This window comes from Rousettus aegyptiacus, unplaced genomic scaffold (assembly GCF_014176215.1).
Source record: "Rousettus aegyptiacus isolate mRouAeg1 unplaced genomic scaffold, mRouAeg1.p scaffold_m13_p_1, whole genome shotgun sequence".
Classification (NCBI taxonomy): domain Eukaryota; kingdom Metazoa; phylum Chordata; class Mammalia; order Chiroptera; family Pteropodidae; genus Rousettus; species Rousettus aegyptiacus.
In genome coordinates this window covers 64,096,760-64,119,984 of record NW_023416284.1, presented here as the reverse complement: position 1 = coordinate 64,119,984, position 23,225 = coordinate 64,096,760, and the positions used below count along the sequence as shown (strand labels likewise).

The 23,225-nt window shown below is 38.1% G+C and overlaps 1 protein-coding gene across 1 annotated transcript in view; it reads left to right on the top strand.

Moving 5' to 3' along the window:
- Positions 1 to 23,225, top strand: part of TGFBR3 (transforming growth factor beta receptor 3) — a 173,460-nt gene that overhangs the window by 142,964 nt on the left and 7,271 nt on the right. Inside the window, exons 11-16 of the mRNA XM_016134290.2 lie at positions 961 to 1,101; positions 1,276 to 1,434; positions 5,553 to 5,852; positions 8,759 to 8,879; positions 17,018 to 17,059; positions 19,513 to 19,620. Coding sequence (XP_015989776.2) covers positions 961 to 1,101; positions 1,276 to 1,434; positions 5,553 to 5,852; positions 8,759 to 8,879; positions 17,018 to 17,059; positions 19,513 to 19,620 — 871 coding nt within the window. The remainder of the gene's footprint in view (positions 1 to 960; positions 1,102 to 1,275; positions 1,435 to 5,552; positions 5,853 to 8,758; positions 8,880 to 17,017; positions 17,060 to 19,512; positions 19,621 to 23,225) is intronic.

Here is a 23,225-nt window from a genome sequence, read left to right as displayed (position 1 = left end):
TTCTAACATCAGTTTTCTTGCAGTTATCCAGTTTTTCCAGACAAAATAAATGTCATATTACTGATACACTGTACTTGATTAGGGAATTTTAAACTTGTGTCTAAATTAACACCAATAATGATGATACTAGGGTAAGCAATATCCTAGATACGTGCTTCAATTGCATCAATACTTTCTTCTGAGGACTTGATAAATAATAGAGAGGTAGTTTTCCTACATTCTCTTCCCATTCTACTCCTTTCAATGAATACTTTAGTTGTTTGTTCCAGTGATAATTTTTCTTGCTGTCAGACTTACTGTGTATTTTTGTTTTGCAAGATATTCAAAAAGCATGACTACCCTACGTATACAAAGAAATTAGGACTTTATTTATAGGGTCATGGTCCTTAAGTGAGTATTTTCATCTTATCTAGAACTAACCTAGGAATAATCATTTCAACCAGTATTAAGATAGGTTGTCATGGAATAAAACATGATGCTCTTTTGTGCCTCTATATACCATAGAGAAAGATATTAGAGAAGAAATGGGGAAAAGATAGAGGGGTACAGAAGAGAAAAGATGAGGAAAGAATGGTTCAATAGTGAACATTAAGTCCTTTGCTTCTAACTCAAACCAAATCCCTTGCATTAGCCAGCTCTTTCTATTTCTTAGAATTTTCAATGTAACGAGAAGCCCCCTCCCCCACAGTACAGGCAGCCTATTGTCAGCCCCATTCAACCCTATTTTAGTTTCTACTGCTTTCTTACTGTTTGGAATTATTTGTATTTTTTCATAAGGGAAGATACATACTTTAGTTCACATCCTGATTTGAACATGCGTTGGGTTTCTCTTTATTTTACATCTCTGTGAAGATAAAATCCTAAGCAAACTTGGAATTTTTTTGTGTGTTTATGAGGTAGAACCAAATACATGTGATTTCATGTTTTTATGACATTGCCTGTGTTCTCTTTGCCTTTTAGATTGTGATACAGGCTCCATCGCTTGGGGATAGTAGTGGTTGGCCAGATGGTTATGAAGATTTGGAGTCAGGTGATAATGGATTTCCAGGAGATATGGATGAAGGAGATACTTCCCTCTTTAGCCGACCCGAAATTGTGGTGGTATGTGTTTCTTTGTAGTAGGTAATTTGTGAAGGATGTTGTCTTTTTGGCTAGCTTTAGTTAGGAAGTATTGGGGGGAAAATTGGATGTTAAAGGCCAAAGTTCATAAAGCTACAGGGCTTCATCCTTCATTTGACTATGATTTATCTCTTCTTGTTTTTTTTTTCCTCCTAGTTTAACTGCAGCCTGCCACAAGTGGGGAATCCCAGCAGCTTCCAGGACCCACCCAACAGAAACATCACCTTCAGCATGGAGCTGTACAACACTGACCTCTTTCTGGTGCCCTCCCAGGGGGTCTTCTCTGTGGCAGAGAACAGACACATTTATGTTGAGGTGAGATTCGAACATTCACCTTGGCCTTTAGGTTAGTGCTAAGTTGTAGTAGCTCCTGGGGCATGAGCTAAAGCACCTGGAGCAGACCTTCCTGCTCTTCCTCACAGCTCTTGACCAGCTCTAGGTGAAGGCTTGGCTCAGAAAATGCTTCTAGGTTGATTTCCGAGCCAAGCAGGAAATTTCAGAATTTGCCACATTATCCCAAATAGAATGTTTTATAGACAAACATTTTAAAAACATCGTCAGTGTGAATTCTACTAATAAAGCTCTGTCCTTGCTTTGTCCTTAGCATTTTTGGAATAATAGTTCAATAGTTGCAGTGTCAGAATTAACCATGAAATATTTCAGACCACCTCACATATTATCTTTTAAATTGCACACACTTTAGTGGAATACTATATGCCACTGTATCTCATGACATTTTTTTCCTAGGTCATGTAAAGGTATCTATAAATTTATTAAAACTAGTTCCTGTATTGAACAGTAATAATCGTGCATAGCCTAAGTCTGTGGATTGACTGAAAATATTAGGTAGCAGTGGTAATAATGAAATAAGAACAGCTAACATTTATTGTAGATTTATTTTGTACCAAACTCGGTTGTAGATATCACAGTAATTTACTCTTCGAAGCAATTAATAGTCCCTCTGAGACAGGACTATTAATGTCCATGTTTTATGGGTGAGGAAATTGAGGCACAAACTTGTCTGAGATCACATAGTTCGTACCCACAGTTTGTTCAGAGTCAGGTCTAATACTCAGGCTGTCTGGCTCCAGAACTCGCACTGGTATCCGCTGGTTGCCACTATCGTTTAGCCTCATGCCATTTGAAAGAGGAGAAAAATATGATGTCTTAGCAGTGCAAATATTCAGATTCACAGACTGGATTTTAGAGAAGATAAATAGCCTTATGGCCCCAGGGTGTCTGCTAGTCTTATAGGGGAGTCACCATCTGATGAGCTGGTTTTGGTGCTAAGCTGTGAGCTGGTGTTCTGCTTCACTATGGGAGGAGTGAGAAGCGTAAGGGGTCGAATGGGATACTTCTATATATCAAAAGTAACTTCAGTGCACATATTTCTATTTTAGAAAGACAAATAACTCTCACATTTGTACTGATTCTGGGATGGAGCCCGCTGGCTCTAGACATTTTCCTGGATCTCTCCTCTTTTTTAATTCCCTGTTTTGAGAGGTCTCCTCTTTCTCTGGGTATACCTTCTTTCTCCACTGAGGAAAATATACTGCTTTCTACATGCTGTTCCTAATCATAGATCTCTTCTAATCCAAGATCGTTTTTTTCTTCTTGCTTTTCTGGCTGTACAGTCCACATGTGCAGTTGGTCAGTGACTCCCTGTTGTACTATAGATTTTAGGAGCAAAGGCTTAACTGAGGTTCGTGCTTTTCCAAATGTGTGCCTGGCTTTGCTAATTTATGGCTTTGTTGCTTTATGCTAATCAGTGGCCAATCTCCCTCATATATCCAACCCTGGGTGTTTTGGTCTGTCCTCCCTTTCCCCTGGTGCTGGCTTACTTGAAATATGAGTTGGTTTGTTTGATTTTTATTATTATTTTCCATTCATGTCTTTTTATATATCATCTGTGTTTTTCCTAATTAAATTTAGTCAAAGATATTGTTAGGTGATAAAAAAAGAAATTGACCGAATCTTTCTGCTACCTTTTTAAATATCAAGTACATTGAGGAGAATTTGGGCAGAGGAAAATGTTATAAGCTGTTTTATTTTAAAGTTGTTTTAAACCACCTAAAATGTGAGAGAGAATCTGTAAATATTTTACTAAATAGGATAGCAGCTATGGCTATTCTTTGTTTCCTAGTTTGAACTCCACGGCTGATAAGAAAATTAAAAAAAAATTTTGTTTTAAAATTTAAAAAAAAATTGCTTAGGCTAAGTAAAACTTATGAAATCATTGGCTTGGTCTAAAGAGCTATTTATTTCCAGATTTCTTCTCTTGGCCATTCTTATCACATCTCTCAGAATTCTGTTCACGCTAGACCATAGTTCCTTCTTTTAATCTAGGACATTATCAAAACTGGGCTTTGGTCATCTTTGGGTGATAGTTGGTCACATAATGGCAGCTTTTCTCTTAGTTCATTTGTCTTAGATAATTTTTAAAAACTTCATAACCCCCCAATTTAAATCTAGAGTAGTACTGTTAATAATAGCTGGTATTTGTTGACCAGCTGGGAACTGTGTTGCTTTCATGTAATTTTGACTTTACAAATCTTCACATTAACTGTATCTAGTAGGTGATACCTCTCAATCTGTAGGGGAGGAAACTGAGGCTCAAGTTCACTGCACATGAGCAGCAAAGCATTTGATATTTGGGGATTAGTCTCACTCCACAACCTTCTAGTAGCCCTTCTAGTACTCATTTTCAGTCTATTTTAGAGTAGAAGACTTACTAATAAAAATTTTTCTTTTAAAACAACTTTTTGAGATATCTTAGACATTCTGCCATTTCATACTTTCTTTGAGATTAAAAAAAGATTTGCATTTCTTCTGTCACACATTTTTGCATTGTGGTTTCTGAATTCATGTTAAAGGGCACTTTTTAGTAATGTGATATATACTATTTGCCATCTTTCCAAGATAAAATATCTTATTTTTCAGAAATATTACAAAAATAATGAAGTGTGAATATTTACAGACCACCAAATATTACTTCCTAGAAAGATTTCTTACAAAGCATTCTTTCAAAGCCACTTCTTTGGGACTGGTTGAATTGACCCTGTAGTTGTAATGAAATAGGAAAAAGAGAATGGATTTGTGGTCAGAATATCTGAGTTTAAGCTTTGGTTTTACCCAGTATTTACTAGATATGATTTTGAACAAGTCATCTGTCATGGGTATTTTCCATTTAAAAAATGGAGATGAAAATATTTATCTCGTGAGATTGTTCTGAGGGAATCAGCTTTAAAGCAAAACAAAGTTACATGATCGTAATCATCTTCATTGTTGAGCATCTCGTTGTTAACCATATAGGGGACTTTCAGAATAGCACTGTGGACTGAAACCCTATGCGACGTCAGGGATTTCTCCTTCGTTTCTTAGAATGGAAAGTGTGTTTGTATTTTCATGCCTTTTGAAAGGATTCTGTACTATTGGCATATATCAAGGACTAATTTTACTTCTGTGTTGTTTATTTTGATCCTAAGTTTAGTCGAGGAATGAGGCATAGAGGGGAGAGACAGTTTGTACAGTGAACCATGTATCACCACATGGAGAATCCAGTCTGGTCCAAGGATTTTAGCTGAATTCAGGATAGTTGAGGTTTGAATTCTGTTAACACTTGACCAAACACTACTTCCTGTTTCTAAAGAAAAGAACCTTAACAAGGTTTGGACATAGCCCATACAAATGTTTTGTAAGAAGAAAGTGTAAATGAGTCGGAAACGTTTCCAGATTAGATTTCCCCTAAAATGCCCTTGGGTTTAAAGAGTGAAGGGAGAATGTTTGGCAAGGCCTGGTTTGGATCTGTGAGCAGCCAGGACACTTTGCCAGGCCCGTGATTGCCACCAGATTGCACCATTGCTGACATCCAGCCCCAGGGGCCAGCTTTGCCTGCTCCCCGTGAAGTAGGACTTTAGATGAATCTGTAGCTTTACTGTAGTGTTTTAGGCTCACTCTGACTCGTTGCAGGTTAGAAATTCAGTACCCCCTGCCTAGGTTAAATAGATTCTGCCTCTGTATTTTTGAGCAGTTTTCGAAAAGAGCTTGCCTTACGAGTGATGCACTATTATGACATTAGAGGCTTTGCCTGTTGGAGTTTTATTTATTTTGGAAAATTAACTTTAGGTGCACGATATGCTTTTATTTTTATCTCTCAGAGGATTTATGGGAAGTTGAAGAGACTTATTCATTCTATATTAGAATCTCTCAGGCTGGCATTTGAGCTAAGTAATTTGCCGTCACATCCATATAAAATTTAAATATAAAACATTTCTTTCTTCAATGGATACGTGTTACTTCTGTAATTAGAAAGACCATGTAAGTATGTTGTGAAAATAAAGCAATGTCTCTCCTCAGATGGTATGTTACCCTCGTGCTTAAAGTAAAAGTGAGATGTTAACTTGTTTTTGTATTGATATTTCTGTTCTTTGCAGGTGTCTGTTACCAAGGCTGATCAAGAACTGGGATTTGCCATCCAAACGTGCTTTATCTCTCCGTATTCGAACCCTGATAGGATGTCTGATTACACCATCATTGAGAATATTTGTCCTAAAGATGAATCTGTGAAATTCTATAATCCCAAAAGAGTTCACTTTCCCATCCCGCAAGCTGAGATGGATAAGAAGCGATTCAGCTTTGTTTTCAAGCCCATCTTCAACACCTCACTGCTCTTTCTACAGTGTGAGCTCACACTGTGTACCAAAAAAGAAAAGGACCCTCAGAAGTTACCTAAGGTTTGTGGGCCTTCATCCATTTGTACTGTTTCTTTGATGTTTGTAGGTGACACAGTGACCTACTAGAGAATTGTAATCACAAGTTATTGCAGATTGGGGTTTTTGGTTTGGGAACTGCCCCATGGACGTGCTAAAGTCCTCTTAGCGGGAAACTGTGAGTTTATGGAGTGTTAGAGAATAAATTCTGACAGTATGATTTTTTTCCATGCATGTGACTTAATAGTACGTTATGAATGATAAATTAAGACTGTTTTCCACTGAGGGAGAGGTCTGGCTTTATCTTTGCTATTCAGATAGTGCGAGGTGCCAAAAGTACAGAGCCGAAAGGACAAGTTCAGTGTGAGGATTAATTTTTCCAGGTCCCGCTGAGACTTGTATTGCAATTGTTTTTTGACCTTCTCTGTTATGAGTTATAAGGGTTGACTTGTCTCAGGAGGACTTCTAAGGGAAGCTAATAAATATTTAAATTTTTCTTAGTTTCATATCAGTTTGTCATGTTTGCCTCATATGACTCCCCATACTGAACCAGCACAGTCTGTTGCCACGTCAAAAATCAGAACACTTTGACCTTCCTGGAAGGGCTGCTGTAGGGGAAACTGGCAAGGTTAATTACCTCACTAGGTTTGTCTGGTCTGCATGAATGGTATCTTCTGTCATGGTTTTGTTTTTGTGATCTGCCATATGTGTAATTTCATATGTGCATTTATTCTGTACATATTTCACAAAGTGTAAGCTTGCTTCTCAGCCTTTTGTAGACATACCACTCAATGTCTAAAAATCTAATAATTTATAATGTATTATATGTACGGAATTCTCTTAATACATAAGTTGTAAGAGATAGGTTTAGAGGTAGGAGGCAAATTTATCATTTTCAGATAGATTACCGTTGATCTGAACCCTTGGCACTAATATATTCCCCTGGTCATTCTTTTCCCTGATAACACCAAAGAAAATTTTATAGTGCATGTGAAAATGCAGCAGATCTGATCATAATCATTAGGGAGCTCACATACGTAAGGTGATTTAGACTGTGTCCTGTAGGTTGCTTTTGGAAACACTGATGCTCTGGCCTTGTGGGCATTCACCTTCCAGTGGCCATCAAGGTTGGCACTTAGTGGTAGAGAGCCCTGGGGAACTTAATGCTCGGCTATGGGGGCCAGCTGTTTCCTACAGGCAAAGGATGACTTTTAGGAGTTAAGGATCTAATAAGAGAGGCCTGGATGTTGCTGGGGGTTCTTTATTGATAGCTTTGGCTGTTAAACCTTTCATTGAGTCTGACCTGTAGCAGCCCAGCTTCATCACATGTTTATCTGTGAAAATGAACATTTTAAGGAGAGCTCTAAGTCCTAGGGAATGACATATAGTGTTACCCTAAATCTAAAGTCACTATACCCAAGGCAAGATGCAGTGGAAAGAGCATGGGGGCTCACAAGGAAGGGCTGCTATTTACTACTAACAGAACTTTAAGCAAAACCCTTTGACCTCTCAGAACCAGCATTTCCTCACCTGTAAATTTGAAATAATTGTACCTGGCTTTGCTTCTGGGTAGAGGAGCAAATAAGATAGTAGATATGATAACAGTCCACCACTTATAGAGCTGTTACCACTGTCTCCCTGTTTACTGCTTGTAGTTAATATTTCCACATTTCTGGTGACTTCTGAGTGCTTTCTATGACAATAGACAGAACCAAAGAATCTTCCATGAAGAGGTCTCAAAGATCGTTGGGTCCAACTTTGCCCTTTGCTGATGAAACTGAGGCCAGAGAGTACAGTGTCTTGCCCAGAATCACACAGTGAGTTAGTTGTAGAATAGTAGACTCTTACTTAACTGAAGAACTAATAGGAAAGTAAGAAGGCTTTTCCTAAAATGCAAATCTTTTCGCTAATGATTCCTCTTCACAAAAAATCCATTTTTTCCCTCTACAAGGGGGCTATTTTAAAGGCTTTTCTGTTTTTTGAGGGGGAGAGGGAGGAATTAGTTATCTGCTTATAATACATGTCTGACTTGCAAGTTTCTCAGAGCAGCAATGACAATTAAGCCAAAAGTTTGCTCTTTGTGATTAGAAGAGCTAGAAGTTAACTTTGGGGGTGCCTTGCTACAGACATTTAAAATGATATATTTCTTTTTATAATGAAAGCAAATATGTTATTTATATTAGAGTTTCACCTATTGATGAGTATAGACAAGTAAACCAAAGTTCTTTGAAAGAAAAAGGTGAAAAGAAAAAGTAATGGAATGTGATCATATACTTTTAAAAAACACATCCACTGGGCTCGGGCATGTTAGTTATAAGTTTGGGGCCCTAAAATAGATAGAAGCAGCTGATCTCATGGCTTTCACACCTGGGCACAGCTCCCAAAGACAGACTCTGTTTTGGAACAGTAAAAGCAGATGGCCCTGGAAAGCTTCATTTTGCATGAGCCTATACCAGGGCTTAGCAATCAAACAAACTCGACACGATTATCTTTTTGGAGAATAAATATAAAATCTGTCACCTTCATCATGTAATACATGAGGTTTCCCACAATCACAAATTGCAAACGTGAACCATTTATGTGAAGCCACCTTGGTGAAGGGCCAACATTTGTCACATAGTTTATTTTTCACACTAATAACGCTAAAATCTTCAATTGTTTTGTAAGACGAACAGGGGAAAAGAAAACATTTATAAGCTGTCTAGCACTGTTTGCATCTTTAAGTACAGCTGAGAATATACTGGGCCTGCCACTATATGTATCTCCAAGATTGTTTATGGTTCTTTGTAAAATACCCAGAGCTTCTGTTTTTCTGTGGTAAACAGTCGTGAGCTGTCTGATAAGGGGCACAGGGACAATTGTGCAGGCTGAGCTGGTGAAGGCCCTTTCGAGTGACCCCTCACTCTTTGCTTTGCTCTGTCTCTCTGCAGTGCGTGCCTCCTGATGAAGCCTGCACGTCTCTGGATGCCTCAATGATCTGGGCCATGATGCAGAACAAGAAGACATTCACCAAGCCCCTTGCTGTGATCCATCATGAAGTAGAATCTAAAGGTGTGTTTCAGGAGGATCAGTCAGAGAATGGGAGCCTCAGGGCTCCTAGTGCTTTGTCAAGATGGCAAATGCCTTTGGGGAAGGTATTATATTTGAGAACACCATCCATCCTGGGAGTCACATCAGAAAGAAGATTGGAAACCAGTGTTCAAACGTGTTTTTATAATTCAGTTTTTAGAGTTTTATGCACACATTTGTTACTTGAAACCAAGGGTGCCTCTTCCTGCACATGCAGGAATATTTGGCAAGCTGTATCTTCTGGGAGAAAAGGAGGGTACCCTAAGAGGTGTGGTACCAGTACCTGAGAGGACAGCCAGACCTGGCGTAGGCCAGGCCAGCCAAATGAGCAGAGAAGCAGAATTGGGCTCTGTGAGGATATAAGGAATGGATATGAGGCCCTATGGACTCTGTGGGGAGCATCTGACAGGGAATAGCATCACGGCTCCAAGCAAGGGCATGTAAAAACAAGAGCACACCAGGCAGCTGTCAACATCTGACAGGGTGGAACCAAATGTCACATGGGCAATTACAGTTATCACCATCTGCAGAAAACCTATGGCTATCTAGAAACATTATCTGAAAGAGCCAAAGTAAGAGAAGGCTGAGAGAGTAAAAGCGGATTCCATACCTCTAAGGTTAGATATTTCAGGGCAAGAGCTGCCGGCTGTCTTCTTCCACTCTGAGGGACAGAGAGAAGCCTGGTACTGGCACTAGGGCCTTGACAAAAGGCAGTGAGCAGTTTGACTCCAGTTGCTGGACGTGAGCTGGAGACCTGCTGGGTCATGCTGACACCAGGCCTGGGCTTGAGGCAGCTCTGGGATGGCATTTCTGGTCCAGGCTTTGTTGCATTTGGCAAGACGAAGCAGCAGGGGCGGCTCTCGAGCAAACAGGACCTAACAGAACAGAGGTATGTGGGTGCCATCCAGTTTCTTCTTTGCTTGAGTGACTTTTGTGAAAATAGCAGTGCCATTCCTATTGTCATATCTAGTGGTGATGTCTACCCACTTCCTAGGAATATGCTCACTCCAGAAAGGCAAGAGAGAATAGTGGGAAGGACACTGGCTTAGAGCCAAGAGCCCTGGAGGCGGGTAGCTCTTAGCTTTCCCAGATAACTGGCTGTGGGACTTTGGAGATCTCTCTTCATGGCCTTAGGTTTCGTTTTCTTTATCTAGAAAAGGAGGGATTTGGACCAGATGACTTCCAGAGTCCCTTCAGCTGTAATATGCAGTTACACTGTTTGAAGAAGCAAAGTACTCTCTTATTCATTTCCCAGCCATCCAAAAATTGGTGTGAAATGTACATATTAGATATTTATTGGTTCCTCAGCAATGTTTTTGTTTGTTTTGCCTTTTTAGTAGGGTTTCAACCATTTGAAACAGTTATAAAAGCCAATAAATGGATTGCCTAAATAGTCCCTTTTTAATTGGGACCAGGGGAAAGGAATAAGAATAAGTTAATTGTGTTGCAAAGTATATCACAAATGGGCAACAGCTGGCTCTGTTTTGTACTGTGAACGTGGTTTAACAATAGCAACAGCTACCTGGTACTCCATCTGTTACTCTTACCTATTTTGAGAGAGGTAATTCTGCAGGTAATTGAAGGCAGCAGATTGCTTTTTCCTGTGCCAGACAATAATTAGGCATTAATATTGCAGCAGTATAACTTCCAGTAATTCATTCTTCTTTTAAGTCTAGTGGTATTTTCCTAAGTAATTCCTCTTGTAAATTAGGTAATTAACTTTTATTTAAACTTGGTGTAATTATCCTGAAAGTTCAGTGTTTTCTTTACATAAAAGTTCAAGAGGAAAGTTTGACCAAATATCAAAGCAATTTCATGAGATTTGCTAATTGTGACTAGAATTTTGTGGAGAAGCATGTAGTGGAGAAAGTTTATTACTTAGATTTGTTAAACAAATTGAGGAGGTTAGACTGTAGGCCAGCTTCCCAGGGGCTCTCTGCAAAGGTGCTTTCTAACTCTGTACTGAATGGGTTAGGTTTTCTGGCAGTTTTCAGCTCTGAGTGACTCCTCTTATTACCTTTTATGTTTGTTTTCCTTTAATTCTAAAATCATTTCTCCTCAGTGCAAGTCATTCAAGTCTTCGCTTTTTCCTCTGCCTCTCAGTGCGTTGGGATAATCAATTGAAAAGGAAATGTGACATTTGGCTAATTTCGATGGTTTATTTGAGTAGCAGGATCATGAATATTTTTTCCTGCCAGTTTTGTGTGTTAATATAGTAATACACAGATTCTAGAGCTTCTCTGGAAATAGGCAGGTCTCTTATTAGAATTGGCATTTTGGATAAAAATTTCCCAACCAATGAGACGTTTCACTGTCCTTTTTATTATACAGGTGCTCTTTGAAGGCCAAACCAGATTTTCAGCTCTCCCTAGTCATTTGGCCCTTCGTATTTTTCAATACTCGAGTTTTCTGGGGCAGGAGATAAAGGCTCTGGTTGTCAACTTCAGAGCCAGGCAGAGAGTTGCTCAGGGCCTACCACTGCCAGCAGCATGAACACATTTCAGGCAATGTTTCTTCCTTCTGTAGACAGGGCAAATAGGCCATCAAGACTTAAATAAATAATTCTGGAACCCTCCTCTGCGCCTATCGCATCTTTGCCACTTTTGATTGATCTCTCAGTCCCTTAGAAACCAGTGTTAGGTGAGCATTCTTTCATCGTTTAAACTTTTAACATTAGACGATGTGTGCTACTGGTGATGATGGAGATGGAGATGATGACTATCTAACTAATTTATTGAGCATTTACTTAATTCAAGATTCTGTGCTAAATGCTTTGTATGAGTTATTGTATTTTATCCTCATAGCCCCTTTATGAGGCAAGAATAGAGAGAGACTAAGTAACTTGGCTGAGGTCATATCACATATAAATGATGGGTCTGAGATTAAACTCCAGGCACTTTGATTCCAGAGCCTATGCTCTTAAACCCTATGCCTTATCTGAGGAGGAAGTTGAGTCTAGGTTTTTTTGTTGTTGTTGTTTCTTTGTTTGTTTGTTTGTTTGTTTGTTTTGAAACTATAAGTAAGTTGGTTAACACCCTATAAACTCAAAAGAAGATGAAGACTTTTAGAAAAAAAAGTCTATTCCCGGCAAAGTTAAGATATCAAGAAACATGTAAACTATTTAAGAGAGTATTAAAGTTTAAGAGGAGTTCTGTGACTTTGAAATATAACTTACAAAAAAGCCCAGAAAACATGAATAGTTTATGCATATTATGGTTTATGGCAAAACAATTAAAATAGTTGAGGTGATGCCATCCGGCAATATTTTCTGAAATATTTTGAAATATAGGCATATTAGTGCTGTTTGCTTTGGATGCTGTGACCACTTTTTACAGTATTTGAGAACACTTGGGCTTCCACAATAAAAAATGATATTACCACGTCAATGATATATTTTTTTTAAATGGTAAAAGGGAAGAGTAAGCATTTCTCTGAAATTTTGGACTCAAAATTTGGGGCACATATACAGAAAAAAATGGGGCACAAATGAACAATAAATATCATCCCCAAATTTGCCATGATTTATATATAATATGTAATTCTCAGCAAGTTATAAAATGAGTACGTTAAACGTTTAAAATACTGAATTTTTTCCATATTTCTACCACATAACTTTTACAAAATAAAATTGTGCTCAGGACAGCACCTGGCATATCATGGGCACTGAGTAAATGTTAATTTCTTTTCCTTCCTCTTAACCTCTCGGCCAAACTGGGTTTGGGGTTAGGATGGATGACAGGAGGAGATAGAAGGGAAAGTTGTAAACGTCAATTGCAAGTTAATCCAAGAGAAGTGTTACTTTTTGGAACACATTTGATTTTTCCAGAACAAAAATACTCTAAAGCACCAGCCAGGTTCTGTCCTCAGGCTGGGGTAGAGATGAAGGGAGGCTGAGTAGAAAGAAATGTAGAAATGCTTAATTGACAGACCAAGACATTCAGTTTCTATTCTGTAAGGGAGAAGGAGTATCATAAGGATTTTTATTATATTATTATTCAGTGTGATCCACATTTTAAAAACTTTTTACTCTGGAAAATTTCAAATATATACAAAAATAGAATAGTAGAATGAACTCCCATGAACTCTCCATCTGGTTTCAACAATTACCAATTCGTAGTCAATCCTGTTTTATCACTTCCTGTCCCTGGATTGTTTTGAAGGAAACCCAGACATTTCTTTTCATCCATAAATATTGCAGAATGTACCTCTAAAAGTTAAGAACCATCAAAAGATATCGAGTAGGGAGCCAATGATCATTCAGGAGAACTACTCTGATAGAATGTCAGTGTGCTGGGACATATATAATAATTAGATAAATGTGATATTTATTGTTATTCCCCCCAAAAATGTTTATTGAGTACCTACTTTATGCTTGGTATATAGTAAACACATTGTTCTGTCTTTAAGACCTGTACAGTATAGTGGAGAGTTTCACAGCCTCAGTATTATTGACATTTTTGTTGGATAATGCCCAGATGGCATTTTGGTGGGGCGGGGGGAGGTGGGGAACAGTCCTGATCATTGGAAGATGTTGAGCAGCATCCCTGGCCTCTACCCACTAGCTGTTCATAGCAAACCCCTCTACTACTAGCTGTGGCAACCTGAAATGTCTCCAGACGTAGCCAAATGTCCTGGGGATGGAGGGGTGGAGTAGCAGAAATCACACTTGGGTGAAAACCACTGATCCTGATGGAAGCATGCAGATAAGTGACCAGGCAATTGCAACAAATGTCATAAATATTGAAACAACCCAGAGAAGTGGGGTTCATTTATAGTGAAGTAAAGTTAGTAAAAACTGTATCTTAAATGTGACCTGTGCAAAGTCCTCCAAGTCTTCAGCTTCTTTATCTCTCCATCCTAAGCTCTTTGCCAAATAGTGGTAAAAGTGGGTACCAATTAGACACCTTGTTTCACTTTGGGCTTGTTTGGTCCTACCATGTTTAGAAGAACTGAATTGAAAGCTGGAGGCTAAAAGCTGTGGTCAGGTACTCATGCGTAACCTCAGAAATATCCCATGTATGAAAACCATGCTTAACACTCCGAGGAGCGAAATTTTGGTTCTAGAGGTAGACCAAGGTTTGCTCAGAGTCTATGAAAAGATTTAATTCGGAATGTTGATTATAGTTTGTTCTTTCTGTAAAGAAATCTTTATTGTTAAAATTCTTTTTGCAGTAATAGCTAGGATTCCTTTCTTACAATCTTACCCGTAAACCAAAAGTAAATATTGTTGTGTCCACTCTTTTCCTTTCAACATGCCAACTCGATTATACGGTTCCAGCGGACATCGAGCTCTTTTAATTATACTCAGGGGTTAGTGGGGATTTTGGAACTAAAAGGTTAGAGGATAAAATCCTTTAACCTCGGTTCTGCAGCTTGTGCTTATTATTGTTTATGCACAGAAATCAAGGAGGAACTTTACCCGGAGGGACATAAGCAACAACTGTTTCTGTTTAGTTCTGTGAAAAGGCCCCGATTTGAGGTGAGGGAAGAGGATTAGATCATAACATAAGTCCATTAAGAAATTTAAAACAATGCCATCCATCACACAGGCCTTGCTATAAAACCTAAATTCTTGCATGTGAGGTCTCCTTAGGGGAGAATCATTATGTAGAACCTCTTGGGGATTCTGACTGACAAAATTTAACCACGGGTAGCTAATTGGATGGAACTGTTCCCAGAAGTGTGTATATTTCTCATATGATGCACACTGTGGAGACCTTTAAATGCCTTTGGACTTAGTTTAGCAAATCAAACCACTACTGCTTAAAAGTAGGAGAATTTTGTGGTTAGATATCCCTATTTCATAGGGTTCTTGGGAGTTTACAATGAGATAGTACAAGTGAAAGTTTTCGTCAATTATAAAACACCATACAAATATCCAAACACAAGGCTTCACCATCGTTATTTTATCACTGCCAACTAAGCTGATAGGACGAAACTCCTCGGAGAGAGTTTTTGTGGGCATTTTGTAATCGGTGTGTATTCTACATACTGAATTAGATTTTCTTAAAATCTCATAATTAATCGAATTTGGTTTTAGTGGCTTTGATTCATCGGGTAGCATTCCTTCCCCTAGAGCTGGATCATGAGACCCATGCTGCAAGAATGTGATCAACCCAACTGAGACTGGTTAATCCTGAAAATTTACAGTCATGTCTAGCGTCTTCATTTTATAAACATCAACTCAAATGCTGCTTGTTTTTGGTCAATTTTTCACAAGTTCTTTTCACTTCACTCTGGATTCCAACATAATGTGTATATTCCTTCTTTCTTGAGTAAAAATAGAGATGAAAAGAGAGGCGTTAAACACTTATCACTTTTAAACTCTAAAGAGAAGGAGCAGAGTCTGTGCCGGGACTCGGCACACGTTTTCTATAAAGGACCAGATAGTGAATGTTTTCAGTTCGTGGTTCCTGTAGCCCCTGCCTCAACTACTCAGTGCTGCTATTGCAGCATGAAAGCAGCCATAGACAATATGTAAATGAATGAACATGGTTATGTTCAAATAAAACTTTATTTATGGGATAGATTTGAATTGCACATAATTTTCACATGTCATTAAATATTACCCTTTTGGTTTTTTTCAATCATTAAAAAAATACAAAATGTATTTTTAGTTCATGGGCCATACAGAAATAAATGGTGGGCCATGGTATACTCCCCCCATCTATGCTGTTCTCACTGCTGAAGACAGTGAGTAGCTGTGCACAAGTAGTTTTTCAATCTCTACTTTTCCAGCTAAGGATGGAGCAGCACTCACCAGTCATTTAGGCTGCAAGGCAGAATCTGGAATTCTGGTTCGACCTCTGCCCTTATTCTTTCCAGCTGAGACCTTAGGCTAGTCACATGATACCAGAATCTCAGTCTGCTCATTCGTAAAATAGTGATAATTTTTTTTCTGCCTCCCTCACAGGGTTAGTATGAACCTCAAATGAGATCATAGCTGTGTAGTGCTTTCTGAATATGAAAGCATACCAGCATTTTCGTATACTCTTATTTAAAGTTTCCTCTATTGCCTTCACTTTCAAAAAGCACATCAACATTCTAATCATCCTTCACCAAACATTACTGTCAGGCCTATTTTATGCTGGGCTGAGCCCTGAGGATATACGGATGAGTAAGAACTAGACCCTGACCTCAAAAAAAAAAAAAAAAAAGAGAGGGAGAATTACAATGTGATGTGGTACATGTGTAACAGAAGAGGGATGGAATGAACAGAGGTGAGAGAGCCCAGCCCTGCTAGGGTACAGATGGGGCAGTGCGAGAGTCAGAGAAGACCTCCCTGTGAAAATGCTAACAAAGCAGGTGTGGAGAGATGGGTATTTCAGGGATAGCTTGCAAAGTGTGATAACATAGAGAATTGGGAGAGTTTACTTAATTATGAGGAGCCTAGCATAGGAGAAGGATCCCATTTGGAAAGGAGAGAGGTCAGTGAAGGAGGGAGGCACAACTTTGTGTGCCATGCTGAAGAGTTTAAATTTTTTTTTTCTATAAATAGAGGGGAGTCATTTAGCAGTTAAATCAGGGCAGTAGTAACATATCCACCTCTGGGATCTGGAAAAATTCACTCTAGGGGACACATGGAGGACAAAATATTTGGGCGGGACAGTGATAGAGACAAGGAGGTCATTTTGGAAAACTGTAATAATGCAGATGTGTGATGAAGAGGAGCTGAACTCTATAGGGCAGTAGCATTAAGGATAGAAGAGTAAAGATACTTTTACAAAACTCATATACATGATATTAAAAGAATTTTTTTAATGGAATAATATGAATACACTGGAAAAACATGGTATTTAAAAGTATCGAATCCTTTTCTAAATAAGTATAAAGGTGTACACACAGAAAAAAATTGTCAGACTTAAATTCCTTAAGTTTGGGTGTTTACCTTCAAGTTTTCTTTAAATTGGAGAGCCCATGCAATTGATCATAGAGTACAATGCTTAAGATTTCCAAATAATCCATGTTAACAGTGTTGATATCTAAAGAGAATAATCAACAGAGCTTTCACAGAGTATTAACAAATAGAAGAGTGTCGGTCTCTGCTGAGATTTTGATGACCTTTTGCTTAAAACTTGATTGCTCTGTGTAATGCATCATGATTTATGTTTTTGTTTCAGGAACAGGTCCAAGCATTAAGGAACCGAATCCAATTTCTCCACGTAAGTCTTTATGCAACTATTTCGAAATATAGCCTCCTGGGCTTTTATAAGAATGAGTTGGTTATGGGGCATTTGCCAGACTTTGAGTTTTGATAAGGAGCCTTATGCTCTTACTCAACCTCCACCCTTTTTTCTCATACTTTCTTTTTCCTTTCCTCTGTCCTCACTTCATTTTCCTTCCTTTTTCTCTCTGTACTTTTGCCACTTTAAAATATGAATTCATTGATTCATCTGTGTGTATGGACTTAATGAAAGGGTAGTAACTTAGTTTTACAAAGAGAAGTTTATTATTTGCATACTTAATTGGTTGTGATCTGAGATCATTAACATACAGCTATAGGAGTGTTTTGCTTTACCTGTCATTAACACTGTTTACCTGCTCAGAGAAGTAGTGCTAAAGGAACGAGTTATACCTTCAAGACAATCTCTAGTCCAGGGAGTGTTGGGGTTGGGAGAGGGCTTGTTAGAAAAAAAGAGGTACCAACTACTACAAAACGATACACTGGAAATTATCTGGGCCAATTTTATCACTTTCTATGGAAGAAAACTCTGATCCAGAAACATTTAAGTGACTTGCCCCTGGTTCTAATTGGCACAGAGGCGGGACTAGAACCTGGGCTTTGTGGCTGTGAACCCCAGAGCTCTTCTGACTGATGTTGCCTTGTGAGGAGAATCTGTATTTTTTTCTTCCCCTAAAACCCTCCATGGCTAACCTCATCAATGCACATGACAATCAGTCTAGAGAATTCATTTATACAAAGCACTTTATAAAATGTTCTGTTAACTAATTATTTTAACAATCTCATGGAAAGTATGATATTAAGTGTATTAGTTTATATATTATTTTATATATTAAGTGTATTCTTTTAACAATATGATGGAACCCAGTAAGAGACACATATGGACACTTTCTCTCAAACTTTCCTGGTTTAATTGTTGTAAATGACATCTCCATGTTTAGAATTATAGAATGTTTTCACTAAAATCTCTTAATTGCACCCCACTTTTGGATCTGTAGGCATAAAAAGGCAAGTCATATTTTAATATCTAGTCCTTTTAATCTAGTCCTGTGGCTAGATTAAATTAAATTAGGTTGATGCCTTGGTTCATCTTAACCTCCAGAGAGTTCTATCTAGTTCCTACTCCTTCAGGGGGATCCCTAGCCCGTTTGCAAGCTCCTTTTGTTTACTTCCTACCTTCAGCAGGTGAAGTAGTGCTATCCCCATTTTTCAGAAGTTAAATGAACACAGAAAAGGGTACATGGTTAGAAAAGAGGGACCAGAACTTGGGAATTTGAATCCTTCCAGAATCTTTTCCACCACGACATACTTCTCCTGAGCCCTTTCAAGTGCTAGGGCTGTTCACGGATCACATTCATCTACAAGTGAATCTTTAACACTGAAGTGAGTTGAAAGGCAGAGATTTAATTTATATAGAGATCAGCTGGAGTTGCTTCTGACTGGCAAGGAATGTAGAAACAATATTGAAATAATGGAGAGAACCTATACCTTAAACTTATATTATAAAAACAGAGACCTTAGAAATCTATATTCTACTGAAAACCCCTCTCCCTTGGAACCTGATTTTAACTTTTTATAAGTGATTCAAAGAAGGTAGCTCTCTTAAATGAAAGGAAATGTTCTATTTCTGTGGCCTGGAATTAGTTTCAAATATAAAAATCTTTGCCAAACAGAGAAACAATTGGTTCTATTTATATGTTTTGCTGACCATAAAACTGACATCACTCCCTACTGAGAAATATTTCCGTTCCCCTCACAGAAAGATCACGGTTGGAAAAGTGTTAAAAAATATATATATATATAGGTTGTTTTAAATGACACAATACATAGTTAAGACAGAGTTTAATATGAAGAGATCAGTGAAATGTTATAATCCATAAAAATAGTTTATCCTTATCCTATGTTTTCTTCTCATCCCTTTCTTCCTGTTATTTTTCACAGTTTTAAATGTTCATGAAAATATGTTTGTAAAGTCTTTGAAGTATGTTTTCTGTGTAGTGTCTTATTGTTGGAAGTGTTCAGTGAATAAGAAGCAATGAGTCAGATTTTGGTAATGGAAGTTTGCCTTATTTTCCAAAGCCTCTTAACCTCTGAATTTTCAAGCCTCTTTACCATTCATTCACATAGTAGCTCCTCAGGACTGAAACAGTGAACCCCCAACTTAAGGTTTTACAAAGTTTACAAATCTGATTTTTTAGTATGTTGCTCAAAATAATTGCAAATTGAGGCTATCTTACGAATCTGATAATTTCATTTTTCTTTTCAGAAAAAAATATAATACGAATACAGTATATTGTGTGGGAATCTTAATTTTATCCTTTAATTGTATTAGTCAGCTCTCAGCCTTTCTGACAATGCTTGTGAAACAAATATAAAATTGCAACATATGATGCAGACTAACTTGAAGTGTGTATTGGTTTCCCTTCCTTATAGCCATTTTCCACGGCCTAGATACCTTGACTGTGATGGGCATTGCGTTCGCAGCCTTTGTGATTGGAGCACTCCTCACGGGGGCCTTGTGGTACATCTATTCTCACACAGGTTAGTGCAACTGTTAAATAGTACTCGATGCACATCCTGTGTGCCTGCTGCACAGTGGAACCTTGGTGTTTCATTGCATGGATGAATGGATGAAATAATGAAAGAAAGAAAGTTCATTCTAACTGTTTTCACATTTACGTATTTGGCATAAATTGGATCTTGCAAAAATATAATTTGCTTTAAGCAGTTTTAGGAAAGGGATGTGTGAACTGTGTTCATTGCTGTTGAGATGTTGGTAAAGTTTCGCTTCTAATAAAGCTCTTTCATAGTTTGGGTTTAATTAAAGGAAGGTCATGTAGACAAACTGGAACTATGAACCGTTAATGCTAAAGACTTCAGAATAGACATATAAATGGGTAGGAAGTTAAAAGGGAAGCCACGATTTCATTATGGCATCTGCCAAGGTGCTGAGTACTGTCCACTAGAAGCCCTAATCTTTGGCTTAAACCAAAATATCTCAACCTTTTAATTAAAAATTCATACCATGTTCTCTTTGATAAACATAAAATTCTATTATCTTCCTTTAGTTATTTAAATTTTCAAAATAATTTTCATGAATTATAAACAAAAATGGTGAAACAATGGCTTTGTTTTCAAACTTGGTCCTCCACCCCACAAAATTCTAATGAGCCCTTCCTCCTGACCCTTCCCACAAATCCCAAGGTTGAAACATTCTGGCCTTAACAGAAAACCTCTTCTGACCCCAACACAGAATGCCAGCCCAGCAAGGGGGGAAGGAACAAATGGGCTGTCCTTCTCTTGCTTCTTTCATATGTTCCTTGCAAAAATAAGAAGGAAAGACATGCATTTTGAGATATATCGTGTGAGCTAGTTGGTATTATTTGTTCTTGGATACTTATAGTTTATACAGCAGGCCTCAATTAGCATTGTTTGGTTCAACTTGTGTCATTATAATATCGATGAGATGCAGCAGGAATTTGGTAGGAACTTAACTCTTGTTTATATCAATTAGTCTATGGTAAAGTTGTTTTCATTATAGGTTGTTTTGCTTAAAGTCTGCAGACTTTATAGACAACTTTAAGTGAGGATTCAGCTGTACTGGGAACCTCGGTAAACTGTACTCAATTATCAGTCAGAGGCCAGTGACAGGCTCAGGCCTTCTATTTAGAATTTCATTAACTCTCCACTGAATCGATCAATGCCATCATCTTTGGCTTTACCACGGATCGTCCCAATTAGCCAAACTGAAAGGATGACTGCTTTAAAGGGAAGGGAAGTGCCGAAGGGCATTTTGAGAAGTTATATCTTAATCCTCATCAGAATCTTCACTTAAATACTGCTTCCTCCAACTGCGTTATTTTAGAAGGAGAAGAATGAATGCTTTGGTGCCTAACATGGGAAAGTCACAAATGCAAAGTAAAAGTTTAGGAGAGTTTACTAGCGAGGCTTTGAGTCCTCAAATTATCATTCCTCATCAGCAACCTTCGAGTGAAGTGTATTTCACATGAAAGAGAGAAAATAAGACTCTTGAATGTAATAATTCTGAGGATGCACAAACATCTATGAATCAGTTTAGGAATATCCTTCCTCATGAACAGTTTACATAAGCACCAGAAGAGACAGCTTTTAGCAGAGTAGCATTTTTGAGTAAATAATTTTGTCACAGGAATACTAGCATGTTCAGATCTCAGACTAACAGTTCTTTGCAGCTTTTTTTTCAACCTCCTGCATGGCCACGGGGTTCTAGGGCTGTTGGCTGCTTATGCTGTATATTGGGAATGAACTTGACAGTACTCCAAAAAGACTCTACCTTAAAAATTTTCTATGAGCCAGTCACCCACAGATACTTAATGTGTACCTGCTGAGCCATGTCTGGCGCTGGTCATAAACTTTTCCTCAAACCCTAAAAGCTAATTTCAGGCCAGGTAGGGCCAGGAAGCCAGATCCAGCCAAAGTAGGGCAACCAAATGGCATTCATTATTGGAACCTACCCCCCTGAAATCCCTCTGATAATCCCAGACTCTCATCCACAGCCAAGCTCACAAACCTGATAAAAAGCCAAGCCTGGTTTTGTGGCCTATATCGCTGCTCATTAAATTCCAAAGTTTGTCGTTATTGCTCTCTTCTCCCTCAAACCAGAGACTTTAAGAGGAATTTTTAAGTTTTGTTAATATAGAAATGGGTTTGCAAATAGATGAAAGAAAAACAAAACCAAAAACCCTTCTTGTGATGGTTTCTAGCAAAATAAATTATGCTGATTTGGAAGCAAAAAGGTTTATAGACACTGTCACTTGGACTCTAAACCTATTATCATCATGTATGATAAAGCTTCAAAATGACTTTTATTAAAAGCTGTAACCTATAGTTCATTTTAAAGACTGCGCATAAGAAATACCAGTGTCATATAAGCATGAAAAAGGCTTATTTCAAGACTCAGTGTTCGGTTCCTGTCCAGAACCCTCTCTGTTTCATACGTGGGTCAGCTAGTTGCAAGTTTAGCTAAAAAGAGATCATAACGCAGTAGCCAATGAGGAGAGATGTGTACACAAACACTGACTCAGTCCTTTCAATTTCCACAGTAACCTAAGCTGTGGAACTCAGACCTTATATTGCATATTTGGGGGTTCAGGCAGCATCTACCTCCATAACAGAAACGGTCCTTAATCTGGATGACTTCTCTCGAATTATGCTTTACATCTGCAGCACAGAGCACAAAACCAAGTCACATGTTTAAGTTGTAGATATCAATTTACACACCTGTGAGTCTAAAAAAGCTGATTCCCCACTTTATTGTATGACAACTTTAGGCAGAAGAAGAGACACATTTTTAAGGGTATATTAACTCTATTTGGAAAACTCCATTCCTAAAACTTACATTCTCCACTAATATGGTACAGGGAAGAGGGATAGTTGGAGTGGAAATTGAACCATTGAATCTTCATGCTCCTGGGAGCCTGCCTAGTTCATGAGTCCTTAACCACTAGTCCATGAAGGTCCCAAAATCATATACAAAATTATATCTTGGTTTGTTTGTTTGTTTTGAGCAGAGGGGCAAAAGCATTTATTTTTATGTTTTAGTAAAACCTTTAGCTTTGCCACAGTAGTACATGAACATAGTTTAAAGGCTGAAATAGTTTTATAAGACTTGTTATGAAAAGAAATGAGTCCCCTGCCGCCCCACTCCCTTTTCTTGCTTTTCAGAGCACATTTTTTTTTTCTCTTAGCTGATTCTTTTGGACATTAATCCATATCTCTAAATAATATGAGTATATTGCTACTTTTTGACTTATCAGTTTTAGGCCTTTTCTGTTGACCTCTTATTATGGAAAATAAGAATTTAGTTCCCTTTCACCCCTGTGCCCCAGTTATACATTCACTCCCTTCTTGTCCCCCTGCCTCCACCATCCTGCTAATAGAGTTCTACTGACATTTTGGTTAGATCAGTATCTACTGTCTACGTTATTATGACTACCTAAATGCTAATCACAGTCTAGCCATGTAGTATAATATTGTTTCTCTGGCATGACTTTTAATTTACCCTAGATTTAACTGTTCTTTCTCCCCCAACCCCCACATTAGCTTAGTTTTCTATTTACTTGTCACTAATTCATCTGTTGACTATCTGCAAGTTTTCTCAATCTCCT